This window comes from Chanos chanos, chromosome 7, assembly GCF_902362185.1.
Source record: "Chanos chanos chromosome 7, fChaCha1.1, whole genome shotgun sequence".
Taxonomy (NCBI): domain Eukaryota; kingdom Metazoa; phylum Chordata; class Actinopteri; order Gonorynchiformes; family Chanidae; genus Chanos; species Chanos chanos.
The window spans coordinates 5428749-5451363 of NC_044501.1; the positions used below are offsets into that span (position 1 = coordinate 5428749).

At 37.0% G+C, this 22615-nt stretch overlaps 2 protein-coding genes across 2 annotated transcripts in view; both read right to left on the reverse strand.

Annotated features, from left to right (window-relative positions):
* Positions 1–10419, reverse strand: part of LOC115817222 (B-cell receptor CD22-like) — a 32935-nt gene extending 22516 nt beyond the window's left edge. Inside the window, exons 1-3 of the mRNA XM_030780490.1 lie at positions 10149–10419; positions 9731–9982; positions 9249–9512 (exon numbers count right to left, since the gene is read on the reverse strand). Coding sequence (XP_030636350.1) covers positions 9249–9512; positions 9731–9982; positions 10149–10419 — 787 coding nt within the window. The remainder of the gene's footprint in view (positions 1–9248; positions 9513–9730; positions 9983–10148) is intronic.
* Positions 10420–14884: 4465 nt separating this feature from the next.
* Positions 14885–22615, reverse strand: LOC115817223 (B-cell receptor CD22-like). The gene is made up of 6 exons (XM_030780491.1): positions 22357–22615; positions 21937–22188; positions 21465–21725; positions 21112–21375; positions 15600–15667; positions 14885–15046 (listed from the first exon to the last, which is right to left on the reverse strand). The coding sequence occupies exons 1-6, from the start codon at positions 22613–22615 to the stop codon at positions 14885–14887; spliced, it is 1266 nt and encodes a 421-aa protein (XP_030636351.1).

The following is a 22615-nucleotide window of genomic DNA, read 5'->3' on the forward strand; positions in this document are numbered from 1 at the left end:
TTGTTCATTAAGGATCAGTCCTAGAGAGGGGATCATGTCCATTGCTGTGTAATTTTCACCCTTAAAACAGACAGGAGAAGTGATTGTATTGACTCTAATCTTCACTCCAACCTTACCCCTTATCATGGCTTCAACACTGCCCCTAGTGGTATAGCATATAATTGCTTCTATGACAGGAAGAACGGTGATGATGGTGACACTTAAAGTGAAGATGTCCCTCTTCTGGATTAAGTAATAATCCGCTGGCTTAATTTTAAGGATTGAATCCTTTTGACAGCATCATCAATGCAAACAGAAGGACCGCCAAAGAAGGACCACCGCGCTACTGAAAAGGATTGTGGAACAGCACGCACAGTTAAAACAAACACAAACAAACAAACACACACACACACACACACACACACACACACAGAAACAAACATCTGAAAATAATTTAAAGACACAAGTCTTCATATTCAGGGTCAGCACATCTTCCTCACACACACACACACCACCCTGTCTTTCCCGTTACTTTGAATTGAGCAGCAGGAAACAGGAAACACATCTTTTTTCATCATTTAATTAAGTGTTATATGAACAAATGGTTTGTAGTCAGGCATCCACTATTACAGGTTCATGTGGAGTCCGCAGGAAAGTGAGGACATCTAGTGGCTGGAATGAGTAAGTTCAAGTTTTCGAGTGAGTGAGTGAGTGTGAGTGGACAGAGTGACTGAGATGTTTCACTTTACCATGACTAATAAATGTAAATAAATAAATGCCAGTTTTCACATTGCTATTTTGTTTCCCCAATTTGTTCCTTTTAATTCTTATATTCTTGACCAAAGTCACAGTGGACGTGACAAGATGACTCCTCCTGTCTTCTCTTTTCTTTTCTTCTCTTTTTGTGGAAAAGGTTTTCTGTCATTTCTGTACATTTATCATTTACTTGTTGGTGCGTTGTGTCTTGCTGTTCTATTGTACTGTGTGTCTGTCAATCACAGGGTTCCCCCTTCTCCTGGTGGCCAATTACTGTTTAGGTGCCTTTGGTTCAGAGTGAGCCAGCCAAAAAGGCAGAATCAGAGCCCGTTTATTTCCTCCTTTTAGATTAAATTACATTCGTAATATCTAACTTTGTGAATTCCCATGTTGTTTGAAGTGGAGAGAAAATTTATCTATAAGCACTTTCGGTCTGTGTGATGTTAGAGAAATATTGTCAAAAGTTGCTAACTTGCTCATTACCCTCCTTATTGTATTTTTATGTACCTACTGATGTGCTAACGCTAGCATATTAGCATATTAGCTAAAGTCGCTAATGTTCATTCATGGATATATTGGTTACAAGAGCTTTAAGCAGAGATAATCTCTCATTGTCTCACTGTTAACATATTAGTAAAGGATCAGAACATTTCATATAACAGTACCCAACTCATGTTACAGTTTAATCCAGTATAAGTTTGTTTCGAATTCAGTATCTTAGTTATGTTCATTTTTCTTCTCTTGTATTGTCATTGTATTTGTCTTTGTCAGAAACCACATAAATAAACAACAATAAGCCAAAGGTGCATGTGATTGGTGTATTGGAATTAATAAGGGGAAATTCCTAACTTCATCCCTGACTGGATGCTCTGTGGCGACTCCAAGCTCCTCCGATTCTGCAACCTAGTTCGTCAGTCAAGTTTTTAGAATTAACCACTTTACAAACTGGTCCTTCCAGGCGGATTTGGGGAATTACCACAGTAATGATTTTCTCCAGTCATGACAACAGCCAGCCTGAGAATGAGGCATTACCCATAATCCATCCTAGAAGAAAGGTTCATCCCCCAAGTTAACTTGCGGTCTACGACCTTTCCAGTAATAGCAGAAGAGAGTGTGCTTCAACCACCAGACTACACACTCCTCAACATGAAGATAGTGATTCAGAGTGAGAAGACTCACCGGGCCCTAGGGAATCATTCTGCCAGCCACCAAGCTCTTGGACACTGATGGATTTATGGAGCCCTCATACAGAGGTAGAGCAAGAGAATGCAGCTCCACATATGGAAAATGAGAGTCATCGCCACACCATCCTACGATTCGTGGAGGACAGGGACAACCTGTACAGGCCTAAGGATCAGAAAGAAATAGAGGAGCTGCGATGTAGCGCCTGTCAGCTAACTGAAATAATGAGGATGTTCAGAGACATGGAGCATAAAATGGAACAAAGGTTAACTTCTCTCTTTACTTAACGTAACGCAGTCAAACAGCACTAAGCACATGTTTCCAACACCTGTCTTAATGATCATAATAATGAAAGATGTTTGGTGCTCATTTAAAATATACTGTAATAATATTTATAATCCAATGTTTCATGTTCCTAGAGATGCAAAATTGCAAAGAGTTGCAAAAATGCCTGTAACTGAGAGTTGGACTCCAGGTAAACCAGTCCGTTTCCGCCCTTTGTTGGCTGTTTCAGTTCTGAATAAATACATAACTGCATCTCTCTCTCTGTCACATCACTTCATTTCATGCTACAGTCTGACTGTTTATCTCCAAGGTCATGAAACCTGCCTTTATAATATGGATCTACAGACAAATCAGATTTAAAGTGCTTTTCCATCCAGAAAGCTTTTTTGACTATGGGGCCAATGGGATATTTGTAAGAGCAGGACATGGTTACTGATGAACCTCTCAGGGCACAGATAGTATCAGGATTATATGTGACACCCCAATCCTGACCATAAACACCTGAAACACACAGAACACAACATTATCAATGTTCTATACCAATACATTTGTGGAGAGCCATGTATGTCTTCATAAATACATTGGAAGGTTTTAGTATGTGTGAATTCATCAGTGAAATGGGGTATGGAGTTGCAGTTAATGATGACTTTAAACAGTGACTACTGTGAGTTTTCCGAGTGTAACTAAATATCAAGGCCACAGTTTGAGAGACAAAGATTCTGTCTAGTCCCAGACTAAAATGCATTTTAGATGGAGAATCTGTTTAGCCCCAGTCTAAAAACTCCAGCCCTGGATGTGCCACTGACTGTAGCATACACAGAAAAGCTGAAGCTGTGGTGAGAAACAACAAAAATAAAAGAGCCAATCAGAGCGCAGGAGAAGAGGAGGAAGTCCTTTTATAGACATGTATGTTCACGTTTAGGGCTCATAACACACTAAAGCCGGGGTTACAGTTTATCTCTACAAAGAGAAACTCTGAGGTACTCATAAACGAACTGAGGGTAACTGCAATTATTGCAGTTCACAGAGGGCAGTTAATTCAGTTTCATCATTAATGAACAAAATGGGAAGAAGACTTACCCTGAACCATACAAAGAAAGACCAGAGAAAGCAAAAGAGACATTTTGAATAACAACACCACAGCCACTTGTACTCGAATATGATACAAGTATTAGTTTTCCAAACGATGTAATCAATATACGATACAATATACAAAGAGCATTCCTTTGGCATGATTCCAGTTTGTTTCATATTATCTAATATATATGATTAAACTGAACTATTTTCTTTGTTTTGTTTTTTTTTATTTCCCTCTATCTTTTATTAGGAAGGCCACCGTTACAATGATATCGCTGTAATAAAACTACGCTTTTCTCAGTAGAAACAGGTTTAGTGTTAAATTGCATTAATTCAACTTTTTATTAATCTAACATTCAGTTTTAAATCACAAATTAAATTATGTTCTTTCAAACCATAATGACTCTTAAAAAGAAAAGTTAAAAGAAAACTTTTCTCTCTTACGATAGTGTTGCAGGTCTTGATTTCAATGACAAACTGAACAACGACAGACCGGGAGATTTAAAATATTCCATTTACACTTAGTGATTTGCTGTTTCTCTTAATCATTAGTCGTGGATGTGAAATATAACAAAAGAATGCTTCGTACACTGTACTATTGAGATCTTATCCTTCTGTGCTAATAAATTTGATTTTACACTGCATCTCATCTTTCTCTCTCTCTCACACACACACACACACTCTCCATAAAAGAGCATGCTCTCAGAATAAGCATTATATCTTTTTTTAGATTTGTCATTACATTAGACCAGTGACAATGTGGGCCAATTACTCAACAGTCTTATCTCCGGATAACCGCCTCAGTGAGAAAACATGACAATTTTCTAACTTTAACATTTGTCTGTGAGCATTGATGCGTTCTGTGATCATTAAAAAGGTTAGTTAAGGTCAAAGCCTCCCTCTCTCTTTTTCTATTGCTCTGCACTTTTATTTCAGTCATTTTCCCATTGTAAAAGTGTAATCACACTGACTATTCTCACAGATCAGTGAAAGTTTTGTCAAAATCAGCTCCACGTAACCATCTCTAACAGCTTTATTACACGTGATTAGACTTCATTAGACTTCAATAGACTTCAATAGACTTCCATTACTCTTCATTAGACTTCATCAGACTTCCATTACTTTTCATTAGACTTCAATAGACTTCCATTACTCTTCATTAGACTTCATCAGACTTCCATTACTCTTCATTAGGCTTCAATAGACTTCCATTACTCTTCATTAGACTTCATTAGACTTCCTCATTCACATGGACTCCACCGGTCCTGACTTCAGATTAGCAAAACCTGCTCTACCAGCAAGTAGATTAGTTTAATACGACACTTGTGGAATCCAGAATGAAAGGAAATGTCATATTAACCATGTTAAGGTCATCGGTGGCAAAAGTAAAAGTACTTTTGCTAAAATAATTACTCTAGCTAGAGTTAAAATATCCCTCCTGAAAACCACCTAAGTAAGAGTAAAATAGTCACTCACTTAAACTTTCCAAAAACGGTTGTTGGTTTAATTCAACTTAGAGTACTTTTTTGTAGCAAGAGCACTTCCACTTTTACTTTTGCCACCTCTGAATATTATTATAGACTGTTCCACACTCATTCCTACTGCTGGAGACATGACTCTGTATCTGACATATCCAACCGGATCTCATTAAACAGGCTTCAGATATGGACATGTTATAACATGCTTATAGCGTCATGTTGAACATAAGAAAATGTATTGTGTGAAAGTTGTAAACTTACTTTTACTGTTAAGCATTAATCTGAAGCATCAGAAAAGTTTGTAAAACAGCACTTTTTATAACAGTTCTTAATGAAATGCCATCGAAGACATCGTGTTGAAAATGACACAGAGGTGAACTAGTGCCCTCTAAAGGATTCGACATAGAACTGCAACAGTTTCTCAAGCAAATTCAACTATTGATGTTTTGTTCACGGTGTATGTCCACATATGTCAATGCTCAATTCCAGTTCCATGAGAACAGGTTGGAAATGCCACTACATATAGAGCTGTCAATCTACCAAATTGAGAGATACCACTTCAAAGCACCTAACCATTACAAGACTGAAGATAGTTCCAGTCTCTTTCCAGCTGCTGGTGACGATGTGCATGAAATGAAATTAAGCACCAGGTCCAGTTCTATGTCAGTTTTCTGAATCACAATCAATGCTCAGATTTACTGTAATCCTACATACAAAAAAGATTTTTTTTTTTAAATTCATTTGTTTTTTTTTTATTTGTTAAAGTGTAAGGTAGTACTGCTAAACTCAACTGTGTGAAAAAAGAAAGGCCACACTGCTGTTTTCATGAATGAACAAGTGAAATCAGAGGAAATCCATGAACACATAAAACCCTCAGCATACTTGAGTAACATGAAGCCAAACAGTTTGACACTGGTGTCTAGTGAAGAGATATTGTCCCAGTAGTGCTGTGTTCATGCACGCTGAGAATTAGTAACCATAGTAACACAGGAATCATCCACACTGACAAATTGAATTGATATCTTTATTTAACACTAACAATGATCCAGTTTTAGGTACAACAGGAAAATGTTTCAACATACGCAACATTAAAATCATATCAGTATTAAGCAATATGAAGTTGTGATAGAAACCTAAAACACGTTCAAAATCAATATCACTGAAGGACAGTCACAGAAATGCATTGGAAAAAAGTTGATTATCAGGAATTTACATTCATTTAATTTCATGTTTCAAATGAGAGCTCAAAATGACAGATTTCAGTAAAAAAATGACACTGTACAGAAAGTAAAAGAAACATTTCTAATTATAAGTCAGTTTACAGAAAGGCAATAGTTCAGTTAGTAATTTTACACTGGTCTCAGCATTGCGTTAGAAACGTTATAGTTAACATTTAAACAATGAATGCATCAGAAAAATGTTAAAATTTGTAAATGTAAATGACAACTGTTTGAACAGGCTCAACCCAAAAGACAGCCCATAAACAGCATTGTGGAGTAAATAAAGAAACAAAATAAAGAGGAAACCTCCAAACTACACTGTCATTGAATGTCATGTGCCTGTGTTGTTTTCATGACATCGTCACCATGTCTACATGTTAGCATATATATCATCATTAAAAATGTTAGAGACACGACGTGATGACTCAGATTCTGAAAAAGAAACGTTGGCATACAGTTCACCATCCTGATTGGCTGGGTCATCGTGAGTGCCTGGGTCATGTGATGTGGTGTCATCACTCGAGCCCCTCGGTGGTACATCATTATACAGACAGTTCTGAAAGACACATTAGAAAAGTGAGGGTTTTGAGGGTTGAGGGTTTTCACCAAACAGTTTCCTCCAACAGAAAACAAGACAGTGGCACAGAGAGAGACAGCAAAAGCTGAAATTTTTAAGTAAATTTATTATTGAGCAAACTTTACCCAAACATTGCAAATGTCTCTTACTAACATATATTAGGTAAAGCCAGCTTAGATTTCCTCCATATATTTGACCTGCTTTCTGAACGCAAATGACTGTTTTAAAATCAGATTTTATTAACTAATCATTTTTAGCTCTTTGTATGAAACAGTTTTTAATTTTGAAATGCAAATTTTCTAGGCAACACATAAAAATCAACAGTAACAATATTAAATCATTCACACCAAATTAAGTGTTGCATTAATAATGTGTATGGAAATTGTTCAAAGTAAATTTCCGTTTCTGCCATTATAAGACATTACCATAGCATTTAACATAACGGTTATGCTAAACAGGAAGTTCTGCACATATTCTGCGCAAGGCATCATGGGACTTTGGAATATTGTGGACAGGACATTAACTTTTTTCGAGTAAATTTTACAGAACATTTTCTATTTGTTAGTTTTTACATTAATATTCTACTACATGTTGCGTAAAAATGAACTAAAACCTAACGTCTTTTTGCCAGCGTATGTTTTCCTGTTTAAAATTAAGTAACAGAGTGAAGTATATCCAATATTATTAGAGAAAATGAGAGAACTTATTCATTTTATGTAGAGTTTATGCATTTATCTGTGGTGTATTTACAGCACCCCAGAGTTCTTCTCTACAGTGCAGTAGAGATTCTGTGTGTGGATGGTCTGACACAGGAGACTGTGGCCGTGTCATGGAGAAACCCAGAGGTGAAAAGATGAAAATAAACAAACAATAAAATAAGTAAATAAAAAATGGATATAGTAGCATGGAACTCCATTATCCCCATTCACCAAACCTTAAACCTCAACGAAAACTTTCTGTCTTTTCACTAAACTTACCATAAGAAGACCAAACAAACAACGTTCAACACATGCTCCTAACGTTCTATTTTCTCTCGTAATTAATCAATAAGATTTATGACAATTCTCTTACAATATTTTTGTAACTCATATAAAATTTACTGCTTTATATCAGCTAGCCTCTTGCTGTACTGATTCAGTTCCTCTAGAGGGCACCCTAACATGGCAGCTGACACACTAATATTCGCTACAGAGGACACAACCACAACCAAAACTGAACAAAGTTAGTGCCTACACTGTGGTCTTCTTTGGAGCATCTGAATGAGACAGTCGATTAAAACTCACACAGACATATGTCTGTGTGAGTTTTAACAACATCTACTGAGATGTTGTTTTTGAAAATCTTCACAAATAATGTACTACACAAATACAAATACCATATCATAAATATCAGAAAATATTCCATAAAGTCTTACATGGTACTTTTGTGAACTACTGAAAACAGCATCATTTATATGAGCTGAGGTATAACTCTATTGACCCTTTGTTGTAAAATTGCCTTTTTGTGATTTTTCACCACAGACTGTGGCTGTGTCATGGAGAAACCCACAGATAAAAAGATGAAAATAAATAAACAAATAAGTAAATAAGTAAATAGAAAACTGAGACAGCAACATTGAAGTCCATCGTCCCCATTCACCAAACCTTACGCCTCACTCGACTTACCACAAGAAAAGGAAACAAACAATGTTCAACACATGTTCCCAGTGTTCTGTGCTCTGCCATAATTAGTTAACAACACTTATGTCAATTCTCCTACACTATTTTTGAAACTCACATAAAATGTACTGCTTTATATCAGTTAGCCTCTTGCTGTACTGATCCAATTCCTCTAGAGGGCACTCTAACATGGCAGCTGACACACTGATATTTGCTATAGAGGAAGCAAACAGTTTTGAGCTCCATGTTGTGCAAAGCCAGACAAGTGACCACAATCAAAACTGAACAAAGGCGCTAAACTGGACTGAGCTCAAAACATTTACTCTGAACGGTTCTGAACTGAAAGCACCTGAACTAGACTGAACCTAAAAAGATCAAAGTGGGTAAGCACTGACCTACTGATTATACTTTTTTATCGAATATATCAGTTAAATTTCCCTATTTTCATTTCTGAAAACCTTAGAGTGTGACTCATTTGCTTGCCAAACCAAATCAGAATAGCATGGCATTATGATAATACTTCGGGTAACATCTTAAACAACAGGTCAAACAATAAAACATCAGTATCAATAACAACAACAACAACAATAATGATAATAATAGTAATAATAATAATAATAATAATAATAATAATAATAATAATAAAACAAGAACAACGCTTGCCTCTTTTGAACTTGGTTCTGCAGATCTGCCCCCCCTTTTCTTCTTTCTGTTTATACACAAATAAATGAAGATACGAGGAGATAATATTTTTGCAAACAATGTTGTTGTTTTTTCCCCTTAGTTGCTTACAATCATAGTCAGAGGTAGACCAGTTAGAGTATTAATCGCTGAGATTTTGAATGTAAAATTCCCACATTGACAGACCTCATCCACATTAAACCAATGAGAAGTAGAGTTCCTCCACACACTGTGACCCCAGTGACTGTATAAATGACAGTGTTGTAGTCCCCTGAGCAAACAAAGATCAAATCACTTCATCATAGCTCTAGTTAAGACAGATTTCATATGACAACATCTATGACAGTTTCCATACCTTTCAGTGTGACTAGTACAGCAGTGGTTTTCTGAGAGCCATGTTTATTCTGGGCCTCACAGTAGTACAGTCCACTGTTACTGGACTGAATGTTGTTGATGATGTAACTCTGTCCATATCCTACAGGTGAAGTTACACTCTCTTTATACCAGGTGTAGTTAATCTGTGGTGGATTAGCATCACTGCTGCAGGTCAGAGTCACTGAACTGCCTGCCACTATTTCACCAGAGGCACTGACTGACACTGTGGTCTTCTTTGGAGGATCTGAATGAAACAAAACAAAAGTTCAGCAAAATAATAAATGCTGCAGTTTTAGAATGGCAAACTCTTTTTGAATAAAATGTCTTTCTTTTTCACCAATTCACAAAAGTATCTAATAAGAGAAGTATATGGACATGTATGTAATATTATGCTACATGTACACATGTAATAAAAATAAAAACTGCATAATAAAAATATTCGATCAAATCCTTTTCACTCACACGTGACAGTGAGAGTGACAGCAGGAGAGGGAAGATTCTCATGACCTTGTACAGCACACATATAACTGCCTCTATCCTCATAGCTGACTGACTGGAGAGAGAGTTCATTGTTCTTCATGGTTTTCCTTGTTAAAACACGTCCATTTTTATACCAGATGAAGGTTGATGTGTTACTCAGAGAACAGGTGGTATTACATTTCAGAGTGACTGTTTCACCCTCCATCACTCTCTCTGGAGTCTCCACCTGTAGGTCTGAAAACAGGAGAGAACAGAGAAGATCTCAGATTCAGTCAAACCCTCCTATGGATAATGAGAGATACCTGTCAGTTTGGTCTCTTAGTGCACTCAGTGTGAACACAACTGATGGCAGTTTTATACTGTTAAAAGAGGCAACAGGAGATTCTGTGTGAAAACATACCTGTAACTGACATTTGAACTCCAGGTTCACCAATCCATTTCCCACTGGTATAATTAGTTGTAAATCGGAAGAAATACCTTTTTGCATCTTGTCCTGTCACATTAGTCAGTTTCATACTGCAGTTGTTCTGTTTATTTCCAAGATATTCCACCCTTATTTTGTAAGCTGGATCTTCAGACATACCGGAGGTCTCCAAACCCTCAAGCCGATTTTTCATCCAGAAAGTTGCGTTGACTGTATGACCAGTAGGATATGTGTAGGAGCAGGACATGGTTACTGATGAACCATTCAGTGCACAGATACTATCAGGATTATATGTGACACCCCAATCCTGACCATAAATACCTGGAAACACACAGAACACACATCATCAGTCTATATGATACATAATGATACACTGGTCTAAGGTCATTTGTGTATAAATAAATGTCATGTGAGCAAAGTGTCTGGATAAGTGAATTCAGAATAAATAACATTCGTAGTTGAGTGAGGTTTTGACACTGAGTTTAATGAAGATTTTGTTTGAGGTGTCAATTGTGTGTTTGTTTCCGTGACTAAAGATCTGAGAGTGAGTAGTGGCTGTGTGTAGGTCACTGAGCTGAGAATCTGAGAACTGATCAGAAGGAAGGAGAAGAAAAAGAAAGTTTTTTTGGTCTGGATGTGTTAACTGTGAGGACTTTGTACACAGAAATCTTACGCGTGGTTACATGGTTTCTCTGATCCATTTCACATACATGTATCTTATACAGTAAGACTTTTCTTAGTGAAATACACAGAAAATAGTACACAGAGAGCAATGGGAAAATTACACTCTAGTGTTGGTACAATTCAAATGCATTCACTTTATGCAGTCAGACTTTCCTCTTTGTTTCATTTCATTTTTAAAAAATAAGGAAAGAGAACAGACTTACCATGAACAATAAACAGAAAGACCAAAGAAGGAGGAAGAGACATTTCAAATGATGGCACCACAATAACCTGCGTAATAGTAATGTTTTGGTTTTATAATTGCTAATAACAATAGAGAAAGCAAAAACACTTTTACGCACCATCATCACTGGTTTCAATGTTATGTAAAACATACATTTCAAATATAGTTTGTTATTCTAAAAGCTTTTCTGACTTGCTTATTACTCCAACTACAGGTACAGTAAAGTCAAAGACATGAGTCAATTCATTTCTCACATTACTCAGCAGATGAGGGTTTAATATTATATTCCATTTGAAATATAGTTTTTTAAAACTGCAGAAGCTCTTTAAGACAGAAAAGCTACTGTCTTGTGTCTCTTACCATGGTGTTGCAGGTCTTAGCACCATCATCTGACTGCCACACTGAAGTTGTCACACATATAAATACAGGCAACAAAAGGAATAGTCCTCAGAGAGTGTGGTTAACACGTTTTACTGTACACTTCTTCCTCACCTCTTCTGCTCGTGTTAAAACATCTCTCTCTCTCTCAAACAAGTCGTCTGAAATCAACCTTGAACTAGAAACCATCCCTCTTCTTTCCTGATGAATCTTACTTTTGTCTTTGTGATCAGAATTCCTTTAGTTTCTCTTTGTCTTTACAGAGATGATTCACTGAATAGTCACCATTTGGATTTAAACAACTAGAAGACTGAACTATCAAAGCAAAGTATTATGTGAACTATAACTGTTATTATTTTCCTCTTACACATGGATCTAAAATCTTTATGATAATATAAGAATGCTTCATTCATCTTAGTATGAAAGAGTTAACGAATAACTTACGCCAAAAGGCTTGGTCATAATTCACAGTAAGACAAAGGGGAGCTGAAACTCCACCCCTTCCCTTTGAGAGTGGGGGGATTCACAAGTGTTGAACGACTTCACTTCCCGTAAAGAGCTAAAAACAGAAAGGCAAGGTAATAAAGATAAATCATAAAAATGAAATCTTCTCTCTTATGGTGCTAATTTTAAATAGCCAAACAAAAAATTCAAAAATGGTCTGAAAGCGCAAAAATTTCAAAGATGGTCAAAGACTACACATTTCTTTGAATACTTTAGTTCAGGTCATGAGTAAAATATACTATTTCTTTACAAGTTTTGGCAGAACATGTACTTTGTCAGTATTTAGTCAGACACAGTAAGCTCATGAAAACATTAAAGCTAGTTTGATAATTACATAACGAAAAGAATTTTTCCTCATGTTTGTACTAGTGTCTCTTTCTCTCTCTGTCTCTTTCTGCATTTAGAATAACATCTTCAGTGTTTGTGGTTTTAAATGGTGTTCACTTTGTTTGTCCTTCTCAGTCTGAAGGTGACAATAACACCGAAAAAGAGAGCTTAATACATCCACTTGAGAAACACAATCACATGTATACACACACACACACACACACACACACACACACACATGTAGTTTCCATTTCACACACAGCATATTTTGTGTAGGTGGGTGGGGGGAGGTGTTCCCTCAAACTGCCTTTTCTCTCAGAGCAGTGACAGTTTTGTCGAAATGAGCTCCACCCAGTAACACAGAGCAGTTTGATTAGACTTCCTCATCCACTCAGTCCTGACCCATCCACTCAGTCCTGACCCAGCATAACGACTCCAGCACTACCAGCCACTCAACATCTGATAGAACAAGAAGGTCTTAACACAGGTCTAATATGAAAAAGAAACTTCTGGCATGAAGATTAAAAGGTGACTCATGGCCAGAGTTTCAAAAGCAAAATCTGAGCATCTGATAACAGAGTCAATGAATCTGTCCTCTGAAATGTTTAGAGAGAGAGAGAGAGAGAGAGAGAGAGAGAGAGGGAGGGAGAAACAGAGAGAAACTGAGAGAGAGAAAATATGAAAAGGCTTTCCTTTGTTCACTCAGGATCAGTCCTAGAGAGGGGATCATGTCCATTGCTGTGTAATTTTCACCCTTAAAACAGACAGGAGAAGTGAGTGTATTGACTCTAATCTTCACTCCAACCTTACCCCTTACCATGGCTTCAACACTGCCCCTAGTGGTATAGCATATAATTGCTGCTATGAGAGAAAGAGCAGTGATGATGGTGACACTTAAAGTGAAGATGTCACTCTTCTGGATGAAGTAAGAATCCACTGGCTTAACTTTAAGGATTGAATCCTTTCGCCAACGTCATCAATGCAAACAGAAGGACCACCAAAGAAGGACTACTGTGCTACTGAAAAGGCTTGTGGAAGAGCACGCCCAGTTGAAACACACACACACACACACACACACACATACAAACAAACATATCATTTGAAAATAATTTAAAGACACAATTCTTCATATTCAGTGTCAGCACATCTTCCTCACACACACACACACACCACCCTGTCTTTCCCATTGCTTTGAATTGAGCAGCAGGAAACAGGAAACACATCTTTTTTCATCATTTGATTAAGTGTTATTTAAACAAATGGTTTGTAGTCAGGCATCATCTATTACAGGTTCATGTGGAGTCTGCAGGAAAGTGATGACATCTAGTGGCTGGAATGAGTAAGTTCAAGTTTTCGAGTGAGTGAGTGAGTGTGAGTGGGCAGAGTAACTGACGTGTTTCACTTTACCAAGACTAATAAATGTAAATAAATAAATGCCAGTTTTCACATTGCTATTTTGTTTCCCCAAATTATTCCTTTTAATTCCTATATTCATGACCAAAGTCACAGTGGACGTGACAAGATGACTCCTCCTGTCTTCTCTTTTCTTTTCTTCTCTTTTTGTGGAAAAGGTTTTCTGTCATTTCTGTACATTTATCATTTACTTGTTGGTGCGTTGTGTCTTGCTGTTCTATTGTACTCTGTGTCTGTCAATCACAGGGTTCCCCCTTCTCCTGGTGGCCAATTACTGTTTAGGTGCCTTTGGTTCAGAGTGAGCCAGCCAAAAAGGTAGAATCAGAGCCCGTTTATTTCCTCCTTTTAGATTAAATTACATTCGTAATATCTAACTTTGTGAATTCCCATGTTGTTTGAAGTGGAGAGAAAATTTATCTATAAGCACTTTCGGTCTGTGTGATGTTAGCGAAATACTGTCAAAAGTTGCCAACTTGCTCATTACCCTCCTTGTATTTTTATGTACTTACTGATGTGCTAACGCTAGCATATTAGCATATTAGCTAAAGTCGCTAATGTTCATTCATGGATATATTGGTTACAAGAGCTTTAAGCAGAGATAATCTCTCATTGTCTCACTGTTAACATATTAGTAAAGGATCAGAACATTTCATATAACAGTACCCAACTCATGTTACAGTTTAATCCAGTATAAGTTTGTTTCGAATTCAGTATCTTAGTTATGTTCATTTTTCTTCTCTTGTATTGTCATTGTATTTGTCTTTGTCAGAAACCACATAAATAAACAACAATAAGCCAAAGGTGCATGTGATTGGTGTATTGGAATTAATAAGGAGAAATTCCTAACTTCATCCCTGACTGGATGCTCTGTGGCGACTCCAAGCTCCTCCGATTCTGCAACCTAGCTCATCAGTCACGTTTTTAGAATTACCCACTTTACAAACTGGTCCTTCCAGGCGGATTTGGGGAATTACCACAGTAATGATTTTCTCCAGTCATGACAACAGCCAGCCTGAGAATGAGGGATTACCCATAATCCATCCTAGAAGAAAGGTTCATCCCCCAAGTTAACTTGCGGTCTACGACCTTTCCAGTAATAGCAGAAGAGAGTGTGCTTCAACCACCAGACTACACACTCCTCAACATGAAGATAGTGATTCAGAGTGAGAAGACTCACCGGGCCCTAGGGAATCATTCTGCCAGCCACCAAGCTCTTGGACACTGATGGATTTATGGAGCCCTCATACAGAGGTAGAGCAAGAGAATGCAGCTCCACATATGGAAAATGAGAATCATCGCCACACCATCCTACGATTCGTGGAGGACAGGGACAACCTGTACAGGCCTAAGGATCAGAAAGAAATAGAGGAGCTGCGATGTAGCGCCTGTCAGCTAACTGAAGTAATGAAGGTGTTCAGAGACATGGAGCGTAAGATGGAACAAAGGTTAACTTCTCTCTTTACTTAACGTAACGCAGTCAAACAGCACTGAGCACACGTTTCCATCACCTGTCTTAATGATCATAATAATGAAAGATGTTTGGTGCTCATTTAAAATATACTGTAATAATATTTATAATCCAATGTTTCATGTACCTAGAGATGCAAAATTGCAAAGAGTTGCAAAAATGCCTGTAACTGAGAGTCGGACTCCAGGTGAACCAGTCCATTTCCCCTCTGTTTTATCTGTTTCAAATCTGAATAGATACATAACTGCATCTCTCTCTCTGTCACATCACTTCATTTCATGCTACAGTCTGACTGTTTATCTCCAAGGTCATGAAACCTGCCTTTATAATATGGATCTACAGACAAATCAGGTTTAAAGTGCTTTTCCATCCAGAAAGCTTTTTTGACTATGGGGCCAATGGGATATTTGTAAGAGCAGGACATGGTTACTGATGAACCTCTCAGGGCACAGATAGTATCAGGATTATATGTGACACCCCAATCCTGACCATAAACACCTGAAACACACAGAACACAACATACCAACATTCATGTATGTCTTCATGTATGTCCTCATAAATGCATTGGAAGGTTTTAGTATGTGTGAACTCATCAGTGAAACGGAGTATGGAGTTGGAGTTAATGATGACTGGATTTAAACAGTTATTACTGTGAGTTTTCATAGTGTAACTAAATATCAAGGCCAGAGTTTAAGAGACAAAGACCCTGTCTAGTCCCAGACTAAAATGCATTTTAAATGGAGAATCTGTTTAGCTCAGTTTCAATGACAAACTGAACAACGACAGAGTCCATTCACATCAGTGTTCTCTGTAAGAGTCACTGTCTCATTTTATATTTAACTGATGTGTTATTTCGACCAAGCCTTTAACTTAACATGTGTGAAAACATCTTCTCTGAAACACATCAACTGGAACTGCAGAAAAATCTCTTTCCTCTGTGTCATTGTCTTCCCTTTAGTTTCTCTTTGTCCTTACTTTATTGTAGGCATTTTTGACTACTCACCGTATCCACCAAAAAGACCGGGAGATTTAAAATATTCCATTCACACTTAGTGATTTGCTGTTTCTCTTAATCATTAATCGTGGATGTGAGCTATAACAAAAGAATGCTTCGTACACTGTACTATTGAGATCTTATTTTTCTATACTAATACATTTGATTTTACACTGCATCTCATCTTTCTCTCTCTCTCACTCTCCATAAAAGAGCATGTTCGCAGAATATTCATTATATCTTTTTTTAGATTTGTCATTACAATGTGGGGACCAGTGACAATGTGGACCAATTACTCAACAGTCATATCTCCAGACAACCGCCTCAGTGAGAAAACATAACACTTTTCTAACTTTAACATTTGTCTGTTAGCATGGATGTGTTCTGTGATCACTGAAAAGATTATTTAGGGTCAAAGCCTCTCTCTCTCTTTTTCTCTTGCTCTTCACTTTTATTTCAAACATTTTTCCATTGTAGAGGTGTAATCACACTGACAATTCTCACAGATCAGTGAAAGTTTTGTCAAAATCAGCTCCACGTAACCATCCCTAACAGCTTCATTACACTTCATTAGGCTTCATTAAAGTTCATTAGAGTTCATTAGACTTCATTAGAGTTCATTAGATTTCATTAGACTTCATTAGACTTCATTAGACTTCCTCATCCACAAGGACTCCACCGGTCCTGACTCCAGCTTAACAAAACCTGCGCTACCAGACAATTTGCTAAGGCATTTGCTAAGACAAGTAGATTAGTTTAATACGACACAGAAACTTGTGGAATCCAGAATGAAAGGAAATGTCATATTAACCATGTTAAGGTCAGGGGTGGCAAAAGTAAAAGTAGAAGTACTTTTGCTAAAAAAAAAGATTACTCTAGCTAGAGTTAAAATGTCCCTCCTGAAAATCACCTAAGTAAGAGTAAAATACTCAATCACTTAAACTTTCCAAAAATGGTAGTCGGTTTAATTCCACTTAGAGTACTTTTTTTTTTTTTTTTTTTTAAAGCAAGGGCACTTCTACTTTTACTTTTGCCACCTCTGAATAAGATTATAGACTGTTCCACACTCATTCCTACTGCTGGAGACATGACTCTGTATCTGACATATCCAATCTGATCTCATTCATTAAACAGGCTTCAGATATGGACATGTTATAACATGCTTACAGCATCATGTTGAGCATAAGAAAATGTATTGTGTGAAAGTTGTAAACTTTTACTGTGAAGCATTAATCTGAGGCATCAGAAAAGTTTGTAAAACAGCACTTTTTATAACAGTTCTTAATGAAATGCCATTAAAGACATCGTGTTGAAAATGACATTGAGAAGCGACAGAGGTGAACTAGTGCCCTCTAAAGGATTCAACATAGAACTGCAACAGTTTCTCAAGCAAATTCAACTATTGATGTTTTGTTCATGGTGTATGTCCACATATGTCAGTGTTCAACTCAAGTTATATGAGAACAGGTTGGAAATGTCACTACATACAGAGCTGTCAATCTACCAGATTTAGAGATACCACTTCAAAGCACCTAACCATTACAGGACTGAAGATAGTTCTAGTCTCTTTCCAGCTGCTGGTGACGATGTGCATGAAATGAAATTAAGCACCAGGTCTAGTTCTATGTCAGTTTTCTGAATCACAATCAATACTCAGATTTACTGTAATCCTACATACAAAAAGATTTTTTTTTAAAAATTCATTTGTGTTTTCTTTTACTTGTTAAAGTGTAGGGTAGTACTGCTAAACTCAACTGTGTGAAAAAAGAAAGGCCATACTGCTGTTTTCATGAATGAACAAGTGAAATCAGAGGAAATCCATGAACACATAAAACCCTCAACATACTTGAGTAACATGAAGCCAAACAGGTTGACACTGGTGTCTAGTGAAGAGATATTGTCCCAGTAGTGCTGTGCTCATGCACGCCGAGAGTTAGTAACCATAGTAACAGAGGAATCATCCACACTGACAAATTGAATTGACATCTTTATTTAACACTAACAATGATCCACTTTCAGGTACATCAGGAAAACGTTTCAACATACACAACATTAAAATCATATCAGTATTAAGCAATATGAAGTTGTGATAAAAACCTAAAACACGTTTAAAATCAATATCACTAAAGGACAGTCACAGACGAGCATTAGAAAAAAGCTGATTATCAGGAATTTACATTCATTTCATTTTACGTTTCAAATGAGAGCTCAAAATGACAGATTTCAGTAAAAAAAATGACACTGTACAGAAAGTAAAAGAAACATTTCTAATTATAAGTCAATTTACAGAGGGGCAACAGTTCAGTTAGTAATTTTACATTGGTCTCAGCATTGCGTTAGAAACGTTATAGTTAACATTTAAACAATGAATGCATCAGAAAAATGTTAAAATACGTAAATGTAAATGACAACTGTTTGAACAGGCTCAACCCAAAAGACAGCCCATAAACAGCATTGTGGAGTAAATAAAGAAATAAAATAAAGAAGAAAACTCCAAGCTACACTGTCATTGAATGTCATGTGCCTGTGCATGTGCCTTGTTTTCATGACATTGTCACCATGTTTACATGTTAGCATATATATCATCATTAAAAATGTTAGAGACACGACGTGATGACTCAGTTTTTGAAAAAGAAACGTTAGCATACAGTTCGTCATCCTGACTGGCTGAGTCATCCTGATTGGCTGGGTCATCGTGAGTGCCTGGGTCATGTGATGTGGTGTCATCACTCAAGCCCCTTGGTGGTACATCATTGTACAGACAGTTCTGAAAGACACATTAGAAAAGTGAGGTGTTTTTATGTTGTTGTTTTTGTTTTTTTAAGAGTTTTTATACGACATAAACCTAGATAATTATTCATTCTAGAGTATTTAGAAGATGACTTGAACATTCCTGTTAAAAAGAAATTCTGGGTAAAAAAACGTAAAACAAAAAACAAACAAACAAAAACAAGTAAATCACTTCTCAGTGTTAGCTTTTTCAGTGCAGTTTTAACAAACTCGCTGTTACATCACAATACCCAACACAAAGTCCAGGTTAACTTCTCTTTTTACTTAACATCAGAGGAGCAATCAAACAGCACTGATCATGTTTCCAGCTCCTGTCTTAATTTGTTACCAACATTAACAGCGGTTTCCTGCATGACTTGGGTTTTATATCAGTTGATGAAGCAGCAATAACTCAAAACTCAGATATAAAATGTTCCTCCCCTATACTCTGCAGTGGCCCATTGTAAAGCTCCTTAAGTAAACAGGAGAGATCTTGACTTTCCTGTGCTGATGCAGGGGTTGATCAGGGACAACTAGAGTGTAATAATCCCAAGTGTTTTCACCAGACAGTTTCCTTCAATAGAAAACAAGACAGTGGCACAGAAAGACAGCAAAAGGTGAAATTTTGAAGTAAATTTGACGTCATGTATTATTGAGTGAACTTTACCTAAACTTTGCAACTTTTTTCAAGTAAATTTCACAAAACATGTTCTATTTGTTAGTTTTTACATTAACATTCTACTACATCTTACATAAAAATGAACTAATACCTAACGTCTCTTCACCAGTGTATGTTTTCCTGTTTAAAATTAGGTAACAGAGAGAAGTATATCCAATATTATTAGAGAAAATGAGAGAACTTATTCATTTTATGTAGAGTTTATGTATTTATCTGTGGTGTATTTACAGCACCCCAGAGTTCTTTTCTACAGTGCAGTAGAGATTCTGTGTGTGGATGGTCTGACACAGGAGACTGTGGCCGTGTCATGGAGAAACCCACGGGTAACAAAGATGAAAATAAATAAACAAACAGATAATAAGTAAATATAAATAAGTATAAAACTGAGACAGCAACATTGAAGTCCACCATCCCCATTCACCAAACCTTATGCCTCACTCGACTTACCACAAGAAAAGGAAACAAACAATGTTCAACACATGTTCCCAGTGTTCTGTGTTCTGCCATAATTAGTTAACAACACTTATGCCAATTCTCCTACACTATTTTTGAAACTCACACAAGATGCACTGCATTATAACAGTTAGCCTCTTGCTGTATTGCTCCAATTCCTCTAGAGGGCACTATAACATGGCAGCTGACACACTGATATTTGCTAAAGATAAGGCCAATAAATTTGAGCTCCATGTTGTGCAAAGCCAGAGATGTGACCACAACCAAAATTCAGCAAAGCACTAAACCAGACTGACCTCAGAATATCTACTCGGGATGGTTCTGAACTGAAAGCACCTGAACTGGACTGAACCTAAAAAGATCAAAGTGTGCAAGCACTGACCTACTGATTATACTTTTTATTGAATGCATCAATATAATCTTCATATTTTCATTTCTGTTTAAAAGCTTAAATGTGAGTCATTCACTTGCCAAAGCAAATAAATACAGGATGGCACTGTAACAGTACTCAGGTAACACCCTGAGAGATTCAGCCATAAATAAAATAATAACCAAAACAACAGCAATGACACCATCATCACATCATCATCATCATCATCATCAACAACAACAACAATAGCAGCAGCTACACTAATAGTAGTAATAATAATAACAGCAAAACAAGAACAACACTTGCCTGTTTTGAATTTTGTTCTGTAGGATTGCTCCCCCTTTTCTTCTTTCTACACATACACAAATGAATGAAAATATGATGAGGAAATAATATTTTTGCCAACCGTATATTTTTTTATTCCTTTTTTTTTGCTCATTTCTACAAACATATTCAGAGGTAGCCAATTATGAGTCACTGAGATTTTGAATGTAAAATTCCCACATGTTGACTGACCTCATCCACATTAAACCACTGAGAAGTAGAGTTCCTCCACACACCGTGATCCCAGTAACTATATAAATGACAGTGTTGTAGTCTCCTGAGAAAACAAAGCCCAAATCACTTCATCATAGTTCTAGTTAAGACAGATTTCATATCTATGACAGTTTCCATACCTTTCAGTGTGACTGGTACAGCAGTGGTTTTCTGAGAGCCATGTTTATTCTGGGCCTCACAGTAGTATAGTCCACTGTTACTGGACTGAATGTTGTTGATGATGTAACTCTGTCCATATCCTACAGGTGAAGTTACACTCTCTTTATACCAGGTGTAGTTTATCTGTGGTGGATTAGCATCACTGCTGCAGGTCAGAGTCACTGAGCTGCCCTTCTCTATTTCACCAGAGGCATTGACTGACACCGTGGTATTTCTTGGAGGATCTAGAGAAAACAAAATATACAAAACACACAGTCACATTTGAGGTAATAATGAAACACAAACATGAAGAGTCACATCATATCTTACTTACATAAAACATTCAGGGATATGGTATTTGAATACTGATGGCCATGCTGATTACTGGACTTGCAGTGATATTCCCCACTGTCCTCAGAGCTGATCTTGTTGATCCTGTAGGTCTCTTCTCTTCTTATAGTGACAGTTTCATTCTTCTCAAACCAGGTGTAGGTGGCTGGTGGATTAGCATCACTGCGGCAGGTCAAAGTCACTGAACTGCCCTCCACTATTTCACCAGAGGCATTGACAGACATTGTGGTATTCTTTGGAGGATCTAAATAAATAAAAAAAAAGTTCAGCAAAATTTTAAAAGCTGCAGTTTTAGAATGGCAAACGCTTTGCGAATAAAATGTCTTTCTTTTCACCAATTCACAAAAGTATGTAATGAGAGAATTATATGGACAATGTGTGTAACATTATGCTACATGAACGCATGTAATAATAAATTCATAATAAAAATGTTTGATCAAATCTTTTTCACTCACGTATGACATTGAGAGTGACAGCAGGAGAGTGAAGATGCTCATGACCTTGTACAGCACACATATAACTGCCTCTATCCTCAGAGCTGACTGACTGGAAGGAGAGTTCATTGTTCTTCATGGTTGTCCTTGTTAAATCATGTCCATTTTTATACCAGATGAAGGTTGGTGTGCTACTCAGAGAACAGGTGGTATTACATTTCAGAGTGACTGTATCACCCTCCATTACTCTCTCTGGAGTCTCCACCTGTAGGTCTGAAAACAGGAGAGAACAGAGAAGATCTCAGATTCAGTCAAACCATCCTATGGATAATGGGAGTTATCTGTCAGTTTAGTCTGTCAGTACACTCAGTGTAAACACAACTGATGGGCTTTTTATACAGTTTACAGACAGAACAGGAGATTTTCTGTGTGAAAACATACCTGTAACTGACAGTCTAACTCCAGGTTGACCAAGCCACCTGTTCTTATCTGTAATAAATCTGAATCGATACCTCCTTGAATGTGTCTGAGTCACATTAATCAGTTTCATGGTACAGTCTGACTGTTTATCTCCAAGGTAATGAAACCTGCCTTTATAATCTATGTCTTTAGACAAATCAGAGGGGTTCCCAACTTCATGCTTTGTCCAAAAAAGTGTTTTGATTGTATTATCATTGGGATATGTATAGGAGCAGGACAT

What these genes read in the sequence shown, in the direction of transcription:
- LOC115817223 (XM_030780491.1), bottom strand. Translation starts at nt 22,615, where the DNA reads ATGTCCTGCTCCTATACATATCCCAATGATAATACAATCAAAACACTT. An exon ending in AGTTAGACTGTCAGTTACAG is followed by an intron (nt 22,189 to 22,356) that starts GTATGTTTTCAC and finishes TCCTGTTTTCAG; the next exon opens with ACCTACAGGTGGAGACTCCA. An exon ending in CATATCCCTGAATGTTTTAT is followed by an intron (nt 21,376 to 21,464) that starts GTAAGTAAGATA and finishes TGTTTTCTCTAG; the next exon opens with ATCCTCCAAGAAATACCACG.